The sequence below is a fragment of the Argentina silus genome, assembly GCF_951799395.1.
Source record: "Argentina silus genome assembly, chromosome: 3".
In the NCBI taxonomy this organism is placed as follows: Eukaryota; Metazoa; Chordata; class Actinopteri; order Argentiniformes; family Argentinidae; genus Argentina; species Argentina silus.
Genome location: NC_139657.1, coordinates 14,243,473 through 14,261,692, shown reverse-complemented (window position 1 = coordinate 14,261,692; position 18,220 = coordinate 14,243,473). Strand labels below are relative to the sequence as shown.

General features: G+C 40.3%; 2 protein-coding genes across 2 annotated transcripts; both read right to left on the bottom strand.

The window, feature by feature from the left end:
• Positions 1-2,725: 2,725 nt before the first annotated feature.
• LOC310802170 (chitin synthase chs-2-like) lies at positions 2,726-8,752 on the bottom strand (the record flags this gene model as incomplete). Its single annotated transcript, XM_083666462.1, has 13 exons — positions 2,726-2,781; positions 3,068-3,072; positions 3,378-3,789; positions 4,042-4,221; positions 4,404-4,688; positions 5,016-5,216; positions 5,511-5,652; positions 5,804-5,905; positions 6,066-6,237; positions 6,370-6,528; positions 6,653-6,734; positions 7,029-8,070; positions 8,636-8,752. The coding sequence occupies 13 exons, from the start codon at positions 8,750-8,752 to the stop codon at positions 2,726-2,728; spliced, it is 2,955 nt and encodes a 984-aa protein (XP_083522588.1).
• Positions 8,753-10,803: 2,051 nt separating this feature from the next.
• LOC310802169 (chitin synthase chs-2-like) lies at positions 10,804-17,123 on the bottom strand (the record flags this gene model as incomplete). The annotated part of the gene is made up of 14 exons (XM_083666461.1): positions 10,804-10,887; positions 11,024-11,126; positions 11,326-11,480; positions 11,897-12,007; positions 12,687-13,009; positions 13,262-13,441; positions 13,624-13,908; positions 14,235-14,435; positions 14,730-14,871; positions 15,023-15,124; positions 15,285-15,456; positions 15,588-15,746; positions 15,871-15,952; positions 16,139-17,123. The coding sequence occupies 14 exons, from the start codon at positions 17,121-17,123 to the stop codon at positions 10,804-10,806; spliced, it is 3,084 nt and encodes a 1,027-aa protein (XP_083522587.1).
• Between the last annotated feature and the right edge of the window lie 1,097 nt (positions 17,124-18,220).

The window sequence follows — 18,220 nt, the reverse complement described above, 5'->3', positions numbered from 1 at the left end:
GGGATATCAGTCCTACAACACACTGGACCCTTCCTTTAAATGGTGCTATGGTCCCTAACCAAACTATGTAAGTGTGAATGTCATACACCATGCTTCATAGGCTGTGTAGAATCTCTGTAGTCACTTTCTGGGTGTGGATTGAACAACAAAAGCAACCTCTCAAAATAAGTAGGAAGAATTGCCTGAAAACATATTACAACAACTTATTTGAATTGATAGCACTTTCCTTCAGCAAAAGCTTGTATGTCATGGTCATAATGTACATTTTTCTGTGATGAGTACATTTTCTATAAAACAGAGGATGAAAAAACATATGACGCTTATATGGTTGTGTTCAAACCCCTCACAAAGTTATACATGGTATTGTACTTGACCCAAATGATTTTTTGGATAGATCATGAAATATTTTCTATTGTTCACCAAAAGCTACGTGGATTTATCCATTGTTATCTTGACTGTATATTTACAGACTTGTTTAGTGACAGAGTTACAGTAGCGTAGTAAAGTAGTATATACATACTGAGCTGATGTTTGTGCAAGATCCAGAGTAACTCACAAGACCATATTTAATGTTTCTCTTGTGTGGTAATCATTGAATAGGGACTATTGTGTAAATAAATACTGTATAGTTTAGATATGAATCCCTCAGTATGTTTGGATAAATCACAAACAAATTAACACATATCATATGTTATGTATTCTGAATGCATAGTGAACATTTTTTTTAATCTTTTTAGATTGAGGAAATGTATTCAAAGCTCATGGGGAATTGAAAAAGTAAAATGATAATAAAATTTAATATTTAAAGTCATGCTATTCAGTCTCTTTATTCTTCTTCCCCTTATGTAAAGTGCATTGAGTAGAAAAAAAACGTTTAAAGGGAAAATAACAAAACGTTTAGAAACCTTACATTACATTACATACGTCATACTGTAGGTCTTTTTCTTGCTTCTCTGAGATGCACAATGTTCCTCAGATATGTTAATACATCTTCCAGAGTAGGGAGTGTTGAGCTATTACGTGAAGCTTCATGATGTACAGTAGATAAACAAAGTCAAGATTGTGTAATTATTCAGACTTCAGTAGATACATTCAGTGGAGCAACCTAACAGAAACAATTAAGGAATACCCCAGGTAATGTTTAGTAGTACTTGTGCTCACTAGAACTATTATTTTCCCTAAGCTGACTTGGTGCACATTTTGTTCTATTTGAGCATTTTAACAGATCTGCTTCATTCACACCATTGCCTCAATAGATTTTATTTTATTTTTCTCCCTAATTAGCAGATGATTAGAGTAAAGAGATACAGTAAACATGAAGGTGTTGCGATTAATATGATTGTACTGCTTTGGTAAACCAACCATTTCAAATTGATTATTAATTTGTTGATAATGATATGAAAACAGTTCCTTGGTCACAGTGTTTAAGACCAATTCAATGAATAAAAAATAAAAAAATGTTCTTGAGGAATCTTCTTGTCCATGGAGTAGCAATGTTCTGAACTCATTCAACTACTGTAGATTCACATCTGGTGAGCAGCAGTAGATCCTTCATACTGTCTGCAGTCAGTAGGACTTCACACCTCAGTTATTGCATAAGGCAATATGGCTGGATTCTGAATACACGTAAATGTGTGCTCCTTTTCCATGAAGTCAGGAATCTGTGAAGAGTTGGGCATCAGAGAATTAAGACACACTTATCCAGCTCTCCTCTATCAAGGATGATAATGACACCTGTAACAAAACTTTCCATGGTCCCTTTTATCATGATTGATACGATTATCAAACTTATCTCACCTCTTGGTCATCGACTGAATCCTGTGACGACTGTTTGGCAAGTTTTCTCCCACTCTTAGACTCAGTATCCACAAATGCCACAAAATGGATCAGAGTGTAAATTCTGAATGAACACAATAGAGTGGAATGTAATAACGGTAATAGTTGGAAAATGTCAACATAATAGTTCATCATAAGAAATGCTTTGTAAAAGCAAATGACATATTACTTACAAATGCCATGATATGGATATATCTTAATCAATGGGTTGATTTAAAACTGCATATTCCTTTATTTTAGAAAAGGATAATGAAGATAATCACCTGTGATACAACATGGCAAAAAACTGCACCACCAGTAAAGATGCAAAGCCCAAAAGAAACATCAGTCCTATTGGGTCCAGTTGTATGTAGTCCCCAGTGAAAGACCCGTTGAGATGGAGCTTTGGGATTCTGATACAGATTGCCGGTCCAATGAGCTGAAGGCAGAAGGTTGCTACCAGCCAGAGGGCGTTGCAGATAAAAAAAATAAAAGTCAACTGTATAAGAAGAGGGGTGTAATTTCATTAATGGCACGTTCAGATGTTAAGTCCCTGACCCTAACTCCAACCCTGACCCTAGCTCTACCCCTAACCCTAGCTACAGCCCTAATTTAATCCTTAACCCAATGCTTTGTATGCATCCTAACTTTAACCTATTTGGACCATGCTGCTATCCGTCCCCAACCTAACCCTGACCCATACCTTGACTCTCACCCTAACCACTCAACCCTAGGTGAATAATCTATTTCAATAGTATCCCACAACCTGCAGGATACAGTGAAGGGAATGGTCACATGTGCCTGGGCTTTCTAAAGTGCAGAGAAGACATCTGAGGTCCTACAACCCATGCTCACCTTATTTCTGAGATCCTTTAGGTCATTTGCAATTTGCCTCTGTTTCCCTTTATCTTCAGCCAGAGGTTCCAAATATCGTTTTAGGAGCTCTCTCCAAAACTCCTCTTCTTCCTGAGGAACATCAGACACACAGTTATCAAACTTATCAAATAGACCTACTCTGACATACTAAAATGGCAAATATTATGCTTTTCAACACATGCCAATGATTATATAACATAAACTAAAGAGTCATTTGAAAATGTATAATCTTTAACCCCCACATATTTCAATGTCAGTGTGCAAATTACAGTATTACAAATCAAAATATCGTAGTGATCAAATAATAACATTATACCTTCACAAGAACATTCTCATTGAGAGAGAAATCATAGGACTTTTTTTGCAGTTGTGCTACCCAACCTGTAGACATACAGATGAGGGGTGTTAACACATTGTAAATTAAAGGCTATGAGTTAGGATGTGTCTGTGTTTTTTACATGTTAGAGAAATAGTATACTGTAATTTCTAATGTTTTATTTCGCAATCACACACTGGATAAGAAAGTAGTATATCCAATACTCACTTTGTTCAACACATTGACAAGAATGGAGTTCCTCACCCCTAGAACAAAATACAAACCCAAATACAATATTTAGGATGACGGAAGCTACACACGCAAGTGATGAGGTCATCTAATAAGCCACCTCAAGATGTCACTAACGTACCTTCTATTGTCCTGAAAGTTCAGATCAGCGCTGACCTCAGGGTTCTCAGAAATAGCCATGGTTAATGGCACTTTCTCATATTGATTCACCTCCATCCCATGATCCCAGCAGGGACACTTGCAGCACTCTTTGGCCTGCTGGATGTGCTGTGTGACTGAGGCCTTGGCTGGTGGTGGAGGAGCAGACTGACTGCCTGTCTCGCGGGTGCCCCAGGACACGTTGTTCATGTTGACCATGTAGTAGATGACCAGCAGGAGGTAGCCGCTGGGGATGCAGATGAAGTAGAGCAAGCCGTAGATGATCAGGTGGAACTCCTCTGGGTGCAGCACTGCGGTGGTGGTATACATCAACACCATGCCTATGAGGAACAGGCCACTCGGAGTCCAAATGGTCTGCGCCTGAGTCATGTTACCTGCATGGACAGAAAGGGTTAACATTATCATAGAGAAAACACATAGTTTTCATAGCCTAGTTTTGCTGATAATGAGAAGTTGTGAAAGTCTGGCATTCTGACCCTGGGATCTTGTGGATGTGTGTCTTATCTGTTAGCAAATATTCAAATAGAATTACTTGAACAAAACAATTGGTCTAATGTTCTACAAGCAGAGATGGTTCATTATTTATGTTGACTGTGATTAAGGATCTAGTGTAGTGTATCATTTACCTATGATGGACAAAATCACTCCCGTCATAAGCAATGCATAAATCACACTCATGAAGGCTGCTATAGTGATCTGCATGTCAGATTTCAGCTTGAAGCACAGTCCCAGGTATACCACAGGGGGCACTGTTGAGATGAGCAAGGCAACGTTGGAATCGACACTGAAGATGAATGTGAAACTTCCTGAAAGAGAAAAGATAACCAGGATTCTGAATAGTAATAATAATAATCATGAATGTTTTCCTGTGTAGTGTGGACATAATGTCTTCATTGCCACAATTTCACTCCTCAGACGAAACCTCCCAGCATCTGGAGCTGATAAAAGCTATAAGATTCCAACAGTTAGAGTGGTGGTGGTTAGTTACCTGCAGTCATCATGCAGATAGTAGCCGGGCCCAGGATGGAGGCAGCCATGCTGAGGATCTGGTAGAGGATGAAGGGTTTGGAGATGGAGCTGTTCTTCTGGGAGGTCAGGCTCCCTGTGCCCAGTAGGTCGATGGTGTTGGCCATGGTGGAGGGCCCCCAGCGACGCCGCTGGTTGTAGAACTCCTTAAAGTCCTGGGGGGCGTTGGTGTAAGCATCGGATGCAGCATTGTATTCCACCCTCCAGCCCTGCTGCAGTAGCAGAGTGCACAGCCAACGGTCCTCACCTGGGACACAACAGAGGGAAATGTGTGATCTGGAGATCTGACTGTAGGGTACAGTATGTGCCTACCATTATTATACGTTATAACTGGATATACAATCAACCTTGGAATCGATATATCATCAACCTTAAAGATGTGAAGGAAAATTATTAATGTTGTAGATTTCTTGCATCTTTACGATGTATAGTCGTTATTATTTAAATGCACTTTTATATTGTACAAATACAAAGTGCATTAAAGATAAATATGTATGTATTATTATTATCATTAATTGATCATCAATATTAGTTCACAGGTTACTCATGATAATGTTGACGAATAAAGTTCTACCTTGATCATACTGGATGTAATGGCTGGCCTCAGTGGCCTTGGTGGTGTATCTCTTCATAACATTGTCGTCCATGAGGGCTGAACCCCTGAAGAGACTGAAGCAGCCAGGGCTACAGAGCACACAGCCAAACACATGCTCTGCAGTCTTCTGCATCCAGTGGCCCACAGCATACTCAAACTTCTGATACCACACCATGGGACCTAGGGGGGATACCACAGCATACTCACACTTCTGATACCACATCTGAGTACATTTGGTTTCTTAGAGGCCAGTATTATGTTAAGGGAACTGTGTTAGTTTGGAGAACCATATGATGTGTTCAGTTGTGGCTGTCTGGTAGAGGAGAAGCGTAAGATGCAGAGACATAAGATTCAACAGATGAAAATTACTTTTTTAAGTTGTGATTTTTCATTTATGAGTCATTTTATATGTGAATCCCCTTTCAAACCAACAAAAATCACAGCAGACAAGTTATATTTATATGATTGGCCTACCTGTGCCTGTAGGGTGAATCCTGCCACATGCTGCCCCTACTTGTGGGTATAGTTTCAGTCGATCTATCAGGAGCATGACAGCAGAGGGCTGAAAGTCTGTGTCCCCATCCAGTGCTAGGAGATAGGTATTGTCCTTCTCTTTCTAGAAGAATACAAAAATTCATCCATTTGATAATGATGCACAACTAGGTAACGAGACTAGAATTAAGTGCATCTGATAAATATGAGAAGAGATGGTTGTGTGTGTGTTTTTGTGCGTGCATGCCTGTGTGTCTGCTTTTATTTGTCTTTACCTTCAGCTTTTCACTCAGCTCGCTCTTATCTTCACCTCTCTCAAACCTCTTGAAATACTTCCTATTGAGTCGCCAGCCGAGGATATAGTACATGTACATAATCTGCAAAAAACACACAATTACGACATTATTTCTAACGTAATCTAACATATGATGCAGTGGGACTAGATTAGATTGATTCATACCCTTGATTTTAGGAATATCTTACTTAGGACAATAAATGAAATATGAAATGTGACTAAAGTGTACAATATTTTCTCACCTGAGACCATCTCTTCTTATGGCGGATCAGCAGCTTGTCCTTAAAGTGGACCATCAGTAGGTTTCCGTGGGGGAGGTTGTACTGCAGACGTCCCCCGTAGGGGGTGCGTATGATTCTCTGGCTTGGGAGGTCAGACCTCATTTTAAAGATGTCTGGCTCCTCAAAGAAAATACTGGTGATCAAAGAAAGAGAAAAATGAAAAGTGGATGTAATGCTGATGGTATTCATATCTTGCTTTGGTGGATTTAGAGACTGTTATAACTCTATTCTAATGTATCGGTATTTACTGTCAAATATTGCTTACATGTAAACCTCACGGATTACTTCTGACAGGGTCTCTGCATATTCGTTGACATGCCGTTCTTTACTCCCTTTAACGTCTGTAAAGGCGTCATCAAAGTAAATGTGGGCCTCAAAGCTCACATCTTTTATTGGGTGATTCCTTGGCCTGTATTTGTCCAGCCTAGTAAAGAAACATATTTGTTAAACTATTCATATGATTTTAACATTCATCATTTGATGTACTCTATACTTGTATTTGTGACAAATTTTGTCACTATGAATTGAGTATAAATATTACACATTACCTGAACATTGAGATGATTATTTTCATCATTTCATCATAGTTCTCATGCCACATTGTTGCACATAAGTATACAGTAACTGGGTCTGCTTGCCTGGTGGTGGGGGATATATCAGTATTACAGATTTAGAAAAAATATTTTGACAACCTCATTCCCGTTCTCTCTCTCTCTCTTTCTCTCTCACACACACACACACACACACACACACACACACACACACACACACACACACACACACACACACACACTCACACACACACATATACACATATACACACACACATACACACACACACACACACACACACACACACACACACACACACACACACACACACACACAAAACACTCCACTTGACAAACACCTCACACTCCTCACAAAACATTGGGAAATCTTGCCTCTTCTGTTTGATTTTCTTCTGAATGTCAAATCGTGTATTGAGCAACATAGACTGTTCCAGAAAGGCCCCCTCATACAGCCTCCGTACAAACAGGTCCTGGGTCCTCTCAATGCGCTGGGTCCGGAGGAACCAGATGTACACAGTGGATAACATCAAACCCAACCACCAGCAGAATGCAGCTCCCATCATCAGGACCACCTCTTTTCGGTCTGTCATGTCCCGGACACAGATAGTGTGAGTGATGTCTAGAACCAGCTCATCAAACCAGTCAACATCGCGGCCTAGGCCCACTCCAAGAGTGATGTTATTACAGTATTTTGAGATGCTGAGGTCAGTTGTGTTTTTGAGATAGACATGGACAGGAACAAGGAATGCTGCCAGAACACCAATGGAGGCCAGGTACAATGGTAGAATGAAGCTTTGCCGGTGTACATGCATCTTACAGGCCACCACCACAAACCAGTGGCATAAAGCCGAGGACAATATCTGGATGGCCACTAAGACCCCAATGACTGTGCTCACATTGCCCGGAACTGATGTCACTGACGACCAGTCCTGGCCTGAGAGAGGGATGTATGCCCCTACTACTGCCAGGGTGACGAAGATCCTGACCAGGCTGGAGAGAATGCACACCATGATCCTGGACTTCCCTATGTCCTCAGAGACACTGTTGAGGAAGCGGTTCTCAAAGAGGGTACTGTAGTTCTCCCACCAGTTCAAGGACACCAAGAGGGTCCCAGTAATGGCCATACCAACCGGGGTGGCCATATCTCTGTTTGCTAACAGGTAACTCAGGGTGAAGAGCACGTACCCCACCAGTATGAGGGTGATGGAGATGATTGAGGGTGTTATGAATCTCTTCTTCTCCTTAGCAAAACACTGGGCGCTCACTTGGAACACCGAGGACAGAATGCTGACGCTGTTCAGCATCATCACGTTGGTCACGATGTCAAAGAATGGCATGGCGACGATAGTGAGAACTGCTGCCCCCAATGCCACCAGGAACTCAACACATAGCACCTGGAAAACAAGAGCCAGAACAAATCAATGCCAAGCTGGCATTACATAAATCTTACAAAAGGATTGAACAAAGTGGATGGAATACTAAAGAATGAAACACATTATGATTCAATTCAATTAAATTCAGTTAAAAAAACTGTACTCTAGGGGCACTTAGTGGCGAAGCACACTAATGCGCATACCACATAATCACAAGGTTCCTGGTTCGACACGTCTTGCATGTCATCCCTCCTCTCTCTCCCATCCTTCCTGTTGATATCTACTGTCTCTCGCCCAATAAAGCAGAAATGCTCGAAAAACATGTTTAAAAAACAAACAAAAAACTGCACTCATCACCGAAGGGCAATTACTTTGGGCATAGCTACAGTTTAAAACACAGTCGGATTACCAAAGAATATGTAATTCATGAGGCAAACTAGCACACTGTTCCAATGAAGAGAAACATAACCATCCCACCACTTGAGTAGTGTGGGATGACAAAAGTACGACAAAAGATTGAAGGTATTTGATTCCAAGACCATTATTGTTGGGAACAATAGGGATGAATTCCTGGAAACATACCCACAGCACCGTCTTCCTTGTTGGTTTCTTGCAGCTTTTGAAGACACATTTCCACAGGCTTTTGATGAGGAGCAGTACGCTTGGTCCAATGATTGCACAGCTGACACTCAGTAGGGCGCATGGCTTCTGGCCAGTTGGGACTGTCTGAGTCACGTTACTTGATAGTGTTATCAGGAGCAAAAAGGATGACTGAAAATTTTTCAGAATAACAGAAACAAATTAAACCTGTAGCCTACAGGTTTTTCATGTTCTTTATTATGTAAAAATGTGAATAGATATTGTTTTGAATTAACAAATTCAGTGACAATTTATTTACAGTCTCCTAATTGCCTAATAGTTAGGGTTAGAAAAACGACATAGCATAATTATATAATTATTACCAAAAATTACATACAGTATTAGTTACTCTAGGATTCAATGTTACTCGTACCTGTTTTAAAAAAAGTTGAATTAAGTCAAATATTAGGTTCATATAATATGACTATAAAGCAAAGCATTACCACACATTCTAACAGTAAAAAACACCTTTCAAGAAAAAATGTAATCCTCCCTCAAAAAATAATCTTACCTTACTAAGTATGGCAAAAACAAATACAAGAAGGCCAACAGTAGAGCAGGATAGCCATTTCAGAAACCTCCCTCCTTTCCGTGGGTTCTCTTCACCCTGGATGACAGGGACCTCTCTAAATGTGTCCCAGGATTTCCTACAGCATAGAGAATTCAGCATCAAAACATCCCTGTGGATGGTGATAGCTATATCACCTCATGATTACCCCACATTTTAAATCACATAAATTGATTCAGATCAGGTCATTTCAAAAGCAATAGAACAGACCCGTGTCTAAATGTTGTATTATACTTTCATGTGTTATCCTCTGGCTCTGTGTACTAAAACATATAATCATAATAATATAATAGTATATTTAATTAATCCCCAAGGTTACATGACTTTAATTTAGCAGAATAAAAAAGAAAATTATTTCATGATAAAAAATGATTGAGTTACCTGAAAATATGTTCTCTCTGTTCCCTATCCATATTTGTCCTGTTATTTGCATGCACTGTGGAGCCAGCGCACGTTTTATATGACCTCTCTGAATGGGAGGAAACTTGCAGTGAGAAAGGGGAGTCACCGTTTTGCTGTGGAGTTTGCCAACTTATTTGTCAATAAAAAATAAGTGATTAAATAGACCTCAGTCAGTGAATTTATGAATAATACATTTTGGTGCATTTCATGGATATCTGAGAAACAGCTACAGGTTAAAACACAGTCTGATTACCAAATACAATCATTACAAATAATGTTTCAAATGTTAAACTATGAAGTTTTTTTTTTAATGAGTTTTCTCAATAATAAATATGTGTACCATAAAGCACTTATACAGTGCATTTTCTGTCAATCCAGTAAACAAGGGATAATGAGTCATAACCCCATCTGGGACATTATTCATTTATTGATCATTGCAACGTCTCCTCGCTCTTTGCTTTTTATTGATCATGATATATTAGAAATGATAGGAATATATGTATCGATAGGTGTGATACATTGATGAGTACAAAAGGAAATAGCATTACGAATGACTGGTTTAGGTAGAATACAAATCAGGTTAGGTTTCTGTCTAGTGATCATAAAAATAGGTGTTAAGAGATAGTTATATTTGGATGTCTACCAAAAGCAAACCTGAAGACCACATACAACAGCGGTACAGCGGTCCTTTTGTTAGTAATTCAGGGATAGACCTACTCATGCCTTTACCTGGAAATGGGTTATCGTTTAGGGAAAACTTGGTGCACATTTTGTTCTATTTGAGCATTTTAACAGATCTGCTTCATTCACACCATTGCCTCAAGTTAGATTTTATTTTATTTTTCTCCCTAATTAGCAGATGATTAGAGTAAAGAGATACAGTAAACATGAAGGTGTTGCGATTAATATGATTGTACTGCTTTGGTAAACCAACCATTTCAAATTGATTATTAATTTGTTGATAATGATATGAAAACAGTTCCTTGGTCACAGTGTTTAAGACCAATTCAATGAATAAAAAAAAAATGTTCTTGAGGAATCTTCTTGTCCATGGAGTAGCAATGTTCTGAACTCATTCAACTACTGTAGATTAACATCTGGTGAGCAGCAGTAGATCCTTCATACTGTCTGCAGTCAGTAGGACTTCACACCTCAGTTATTGCATAAGGCAATATGGCTGGATTCTGAATACACGTAAATGTGTGCTCCTTTTCCATGAAGTCAGGAATCTGTGAAGAGTTGGGCATCAGAGAATTAAGACACACTTATCCAGCTCTCCTCTATCAAGGATGATAATGACACCTGTAACAAAACTTTCCATGGTCCCTTTTATCATGATTGATACAATTATCAAACGTATCTCACCTCTTGGTCATCGACTGAATCCTGTGACGACTGTTTGGCAAGTTTCCTCCCACTCTTAGACTCAGTATCCACAAATGCCACAAAATGGATCAGAGTGTAAATTCTGAATGAACACAATAGAGTGGAATGTAATAACGGTAATAGTTGGAAAAAGTCAACATAATAGTTCATCATAAGAAATGCTTTGTAAAAGCAAATGACATATTACTTACAAATGCCATGATATGGATATATCTTAATCAATGGGTTGATTTAAAACTGCATATTCCTTTGTTTTAGAAAAGGATAATGAAGATAATCACCTGTGATACAACATGGCAAAAAACTGCACCACCAGTAAAGATGCAAAGCCCAAAAGAAACATCAGTCCTATTGGGTCCAGTTGTATGTAGTCCCCAGTGAAAGACCCGTTGAGATGGAGCTTTGGGATTCTGATACAGATTGCCGGTCCAATGAGCTGAAGGCAGAAGGTTGCTACCAGCCAGAGGGCGTTGCAGATAAAAAAAATAAAAGTCAACTGTATAAGAAGAGGGGTGTAATTTCATTAATGGCACGTTCAGATGTTAAGTCCCTGACCCTAACTCCAACCCTGACCCTAGCTCTACCCCTAACCCTAGCTACAGCCCTAATTTAATCCTTAACCCAATGCTTTGTATGCATCCTAACTTTAACCTATTTGGACCATGCTGCTATCCGTCCCCAACCTAACCCTGACCCATACCTTGACTCTCACCCTAACCACTCAACCCTAGGTGAATAATCTATTTCAATAGTATCCCACAACCTGCAGGATACAGTGAAGGGAATGGTCACATGTGCCTGGGCTTTCTAAAGTGCAGAGAAGACATCTGAGGTCCTACAACCCATGCTCACCTTATTTCTGAGATCCTTTAGGTCATTTGCAATTTGCCTCTGTTTCCCTTTATCTTCAGCCAGAGGTTCCAAATATCGTTTTAGGAGTTCTCTCCAAAACTCCTCTTCTTCCTGAGGAACATCAGACACACAGTTATCAAACTTATCAAATAGACCTACTCTGACATACTAAAATGGCAAATATTATGCTTTTCAACACATGCCAATGATTATATAACATAAACTAAAGAGTCATTTGAAAATGTATAATCTTTAACCCCCACATATTTCAATGTCAGTGTGCAAATTACAGTATTACAAATCAAAATATCGTAGTGATCAAATAATAACATTATACCTTCACAAGAACATTCTCATTGAGAGAGAAATCATAGGACTTTTTTTGCAGTTGTGCTACCCAACCTGTAGACATACAGATGAGGGGTGTTAACACATTGTAAATTAAAGGCTATGAGTTAGGATGTGTCTGTGTTTTTTACATGTTAGAGAAATAGTATACTGTAATTTCTAATGTTTTATTTCGCAATCACACACTGGATAAGAAAGTAGTATATCCAATACTCACTTTGTTCAACACATGAATGGAGTTCCTCACCCCTGGAACAAAATACAAACCCAAATACAATATTTAGGATGACGGAAGCTACACACGCAAATGATGAGGTCATCTAATAAGCCACCTCAAGATGTCACTAACATACCTTCTATTGTCCTGAAAGTTCAGATCAGCGCTGACCTCAGGGTTCTCAGAAATAGCCATGGTTAATGGCACTTTCTCATATTGATTCACCTCCATCCCATGATCCCAGCAGGGACACTTGCAGCACTCTTTGGCCTGCTGGATGTGCTGTGTGACTGAGGCCTTGGCTGGTGGCGGAGGAGCAGACTGACTGCCTGTCTCGCGGGTGCCCCAGGACACGTTGTTCATGTTGACCATGGAGTAGATGACCAGCAGGAGGTAGCCGCTGGGGATGCAGATGAAGTAGAGCAAGCCGTAGATGATCAGGTGGAACTCCTCTGGGTGCAGCACTGCGGTGGTGGCATACATCCACACCATGCCTATGAGGAACAGGCCACTCGGAGTCCAAATGGTCTGCTCCTGAATCATGTTACCTGCATGGACAGAAAGGGTTAACATTATCATAGAGAAAACACATAGTTTTCATAGCCTAGTTTTGCTGATAATGAGAAGTTGTGAAAGTCTGGCATTCTGACCCTGGGATCTTGTGGATGTGTGTCTTATCTGTTAGCAAATATTCAAATAGAATTACTTGAACAAAACAATTGGTCTAATGTTCTACAAGCAGAGATGGTTCATTATTTATGTTGACTGTGATTAAGGACCTAGTGTAGTGTATCATTTACCTATGATGGACAAAATCACTCCCGTCATAAGCAATGCATAAATCACACTCATGAAGGCTGCTATAGTGATCTGCATGTCAGATTTCAGCTTGAAGCACAGTCCCAGGTATACCACAGGGGGCACTGTTGAGATGAGCAAGGCAACGTTGGAATCGACACTGAAGATGAATGTGAAACTTCCTGAAAGAGAAAAGATAACCAGGATTCTGAATAATAATAATAATAATCATGAATGTTTTCCTGTGTAGTGTGGACATAATGTCTTCATTGCCACAATTTCACTCCTCAGACGAAACCTCCCAGCATCTGGAGCTGATAAAAGCTATAAGATTCCAACAGTTAGAGTGGTGGTGGTTAGTTACCTGCAGTCATCATGCAGACAGTAGCCGGGCCCAGGATGGAGGCAGCCATGCTGAGGATCTGGTAAAGGATGAAGGGTTTGGAGATGGAGCTGTTCCTCTGGGAGGTCAGGCTCCCTGTGCCCAGTAGGTCGATGGTGTTGGCCATGGTGGAGGGCCCCCAGCGACGCCGCTGGTTGTAGAACTCCTTAAAGTCCTGGGGGGCGTTGGTGTAAGCATCGGATGCAGCGTTGTATTCCACCCTCCAGCCCTGCTGCAGTAGCAGAGTGCACAGCCAACGGTCCTCACCTGGGACACAACAGAGGGAAATGTGTGATCTGGAGATCTGACTGTAGGGTACAGTATGTGCCTACCATTATTATACGTTATAACTGGATATACAATCAACCTTGGAATCGACATATCATCAACCTTAAAGATGTGAAGGAAAATTATTAATGTTGTAGATTTTTTGCATCTTTACGATGTATAGTCGTTATTATTTAAATGCATTTTATATTGTACAAATACAAAGTGCATTAAAGATAAATGTGTATGTATTATTATTATCATTAATTGATCATCAATATTAGTTCACAGGTTACTCATGATAATGTTGACGAATAAAGTTCTACCTTGATCATACTGGATGTAATGGCTGGCCTCAGTGGCCTTGGTGGTGTATCTCTTCATAACATTGTCGTCCATGAGGGCTGAACCCCTGAAGAGACTGAAGCAGCCAGGGCTACAGAGCACACAGCCAAACACATGCTCTGCAGTCTTCTGCATCCAGTGGCCCACAGCATACTCAAACTTCTGATACCACACCATGGGACCTAGGGGGGATACCACAGCATACTCACACTTCTGATACCACATCTGAGTACATTTGGTTTCTTAGAGGCCAGTATTATGTTAAGGGAACTGTGTTAGTTTGGAGAACCATATGATGTGTTCAGTTGTGGCTGTCTGGTAGAGGAGAAGCGTAAGATGCAGAGACATAAGATTCAACAGATGAAAATTACTTTTTTAAGTTGTGATTTTTCATTTATGAGTCATTTTATATGTGAATCCCCTTTCAAACCAACAAAAATCACAGCAGACAAGTTATATTTATATGATTGGCCTACCTGTGCCTGTAGGGTGAATCCTGCCACATGCTGCCCCTACTTGTGGGTAAAGTTTCAGTCGATCTATCAGGAGCATGACAGCAGGGGGCTGAAAGTCTGTGTCCCCATCCAGTGCTAGGAGATAGGTATTGTCCTTCTCTTTCTAGAAGAATACAAAAATTCATCCATTTGATAATGATGCACAACTAGGTAACGAGATTAGAATTAAGTGCATCTGATAAATATGAGAAGAGATGGTTGTGTGTGTGTTTTTGTGCGTGCATGCCTGTGTGTCTGCTTTTATTTGTCTTTACCTTCAGCTTTTCACTCAGCTCGCTCTTATCTTCACCTCTCTCAAACCTCTTGAAATACTTCCTATTGAGTCGCCAGCCGAGGATATAGTACATGTACATAATCTGCAAAAAACACACAATTACGACATTATTTCTAACTAAATCTAACATATGATGCAGTGGGACTAGATTAGATTGATTCATACCCTTGATCTTAAGAATATCTTACTTAGGACAATAAATGAAATATGAAATGTGACTAAAGTGTACAATATTTTCTCACCTGAGACCATCTCTTCTTATGGCGGATCAGCAGCTTGTCCTTAAAGTGGACCATCAGTAGGTTTCCGTGGGGGAGGTTGTACTGCAGACGTCCCCCGTAGGGGGTGCGTATGATTCTCTGGCTTGGGAGGTCAGACCTCATTTTGAAGATGTCTGGCTCCTCAAAGAAAATACTGGTGATCAAAGAAAGAGAAAATGAAAAGTGGATGTAATGCTGATGGTATTCATATCTTGCTTTGGTGGATTTAGAGACTATTATAACTCTATTCTAATGTATCGGTATTTACTGTCAAATATTGCTTACATGTAAACCTCACGGATTACTTCTGACAGGGTCTCTGCATATTCGTTGACATGCCGTTCTTTACTCCCTTTAACGTCTGTAAAGGCGTCATCAAAGTAAATGTGGGCCTCAAAGCTCACATCTTTTATTGGGTGATTCCTTGGCCTGTATTTGTCCAGCCTAGTAAAGAAACATATTTGTTAAACTATTCATATGATTTTAACATTCATCATTTGATGTACTCTATACTTGTATTTGTGACTAATTTTGTCACTATGAATTGAGTATAAATATTACACATTACCTGAACATTGAGATGATTATTTTCATCATTTCATCATAGTTCTCATGCCACATTGTTGCACATAAGTATACAGTAACTGGGTCTGCTTGCCTGGTGGTGGGGGATATATCAGTATTACAGATTTAGAAAAAATATTTTGACAACCTCATTCCCGTTCTCTCTCTCTCTCTCTTTCTCTCTCACACACACACACACACACACACACACACACACACACACACACACACACACAAAACACTCCACTTGACAAACACCTCACACTCCTCACAAAACATTGGGAAATCTTGCCTCTTCTGTTTGATGTTCTTCTGAATGTCAAATCGTGTATTGAGCAACATAGACTGTTCCAGAAAGGCCCCCTCATACAGCCTCCGTACAAACAGGTCCTGGGTCCTCTCAATGCGCTGGGTCCGGAGGAACCAGATGTACACAGTGGATAACATCAAACCCAACCACCAGCAGAATGCAGCTCCCATCATCAGGACCACCTCTTTTCGGTCTGTCATGTCCCGGACACAGATAGTGTGAGTGATGTCTAGAACCAGCTCATCAAACCAGTCAACATCGCGGCCTAGGCCCACTCCAAGAGTGATGTTATTACAGTATTTTGAGATGCTGAGGTCAATTGTGTTTTTGAGATAGACATGGACAGGAACAAGGAATGCTGCCAGAACACCAATGGAGGCCAGGTACAATGGTAGAATGAAGCTTTGCCGGTGTACATGCATCTTACAGGCCACCACCACAAACCAGTGGCATAAAGCCGAGGACAATATCTGGATGGCCACTAAGACCCCAATGACTGTGCTCACATTGCCCGGAACTGATGTCACTGACGACCAGTCCTGGCCTGAGAGAGGGATGTATGCCCCTACTACTGCCAGGGTGACGAAGATCCTGACCAGGCTGGAGAGAATGCACACCATGATCCTGGACTTCCCTATGTCCTCAGAGACACTGTTGAGGAAGCGGTTCTCAAAGAGGGTACTGTAGTTCTCCCACCAGTTCAAGGACACCAAGAGGGTCCCAGTAATGGCCATACCGACCGGGGTGGCCATATCTCTGTTTGCTAACAGGTAACTCAGGGTGAAGAGCACGTACCCCACCAGTATGAGGGTGATGGAGATGATTGAGGGTGTTATGAATCTCTTCTTCTCCTTAGCAAAACACTGGGCGCTCACTTGGAACACCGAGGACAGAATGCTGACGCTGTTCAGCATCATCACGTTGGTCACGATGTCAAAGAATGGCATGGCGACGATAGTGAGAACTGCTGCCCCCAATGCCACCAGGAACTCAACACATAGCACCTGGAAAACAAGAGCCAGAACAAATCAATGCCAAGCTGGCATTACATAAATCTTACAAAAGGATTGAACAAAGTGGATGGAATACTAAAGAATGAAACACATTATGATTCAATTCAATTAAATTCAGTTAAAAAAACTGTACTCTAGGGGCACTTAGTGGCGAAGCACACTAATGCGCATACCACATAATCACAAGGTTCCTGGTTCGACACGTCTTGCATGTCATCCCTCCTCTCTCTCCCATCCTTCCTGTTGATATCTACTGTCTCTCGCCCAATAAAGCAGAAATGCTCTAAAAACATATTTAAAAAACAAACAAAAAACTGCACTCATCACCGAAGGGCAATTACTTTGGGCATAGCTACAGTTTAAAACACAGTCGGATTACCAAAGAATATGTAATTCATGAGGCAAACTAACACACTGTTCCAATGAAGAGAAACATGACCATCCCACCACTTGAGTAGTGTGGGATAACTAAAGTATGACAAAAGATTGAAGGTATTTGATTCCAAGACCATTATTGTTGGGAACAATAGGGATGAATTCCTGGAAACATACCCACAGCACCGTCTTCCTTGTTGGTTTCTTGCAGCTTTTGAAGACACATTTCCACAGGCTTTTGATGAGGAGCAGTACGCTTGGTCCAATGATTGCACAGCTGACACTCAGTAGGGCGCATGGCTTCTGGCCAGTTGGGACTGTCTGAGTCGCGTTACTTGATAGTGTTATCAGGAGCAAAAAGGATGACTGAAAATTTTTCAGAATAACAGAAACAAATTAAACCTGTAGCCTACAGGTTTTTCATGTTCTTTATTATGTAAAAATGTGAATAGATATTGTTTTGAATTAACAAATTCAGTAACACTTTATTTACAGTCTCCTAATTGCCTAATAGTTAGGGTTAGAAAAACGACATAGCATAATTATATAATTATTACCAAAAATTACATACAGTATTAGTTACTCTAGGATTCAATGTTACTCGTACCTGTTTTTAAAAAAGTTGAATTAAGTCTAATATTAGGTTCATATAATAT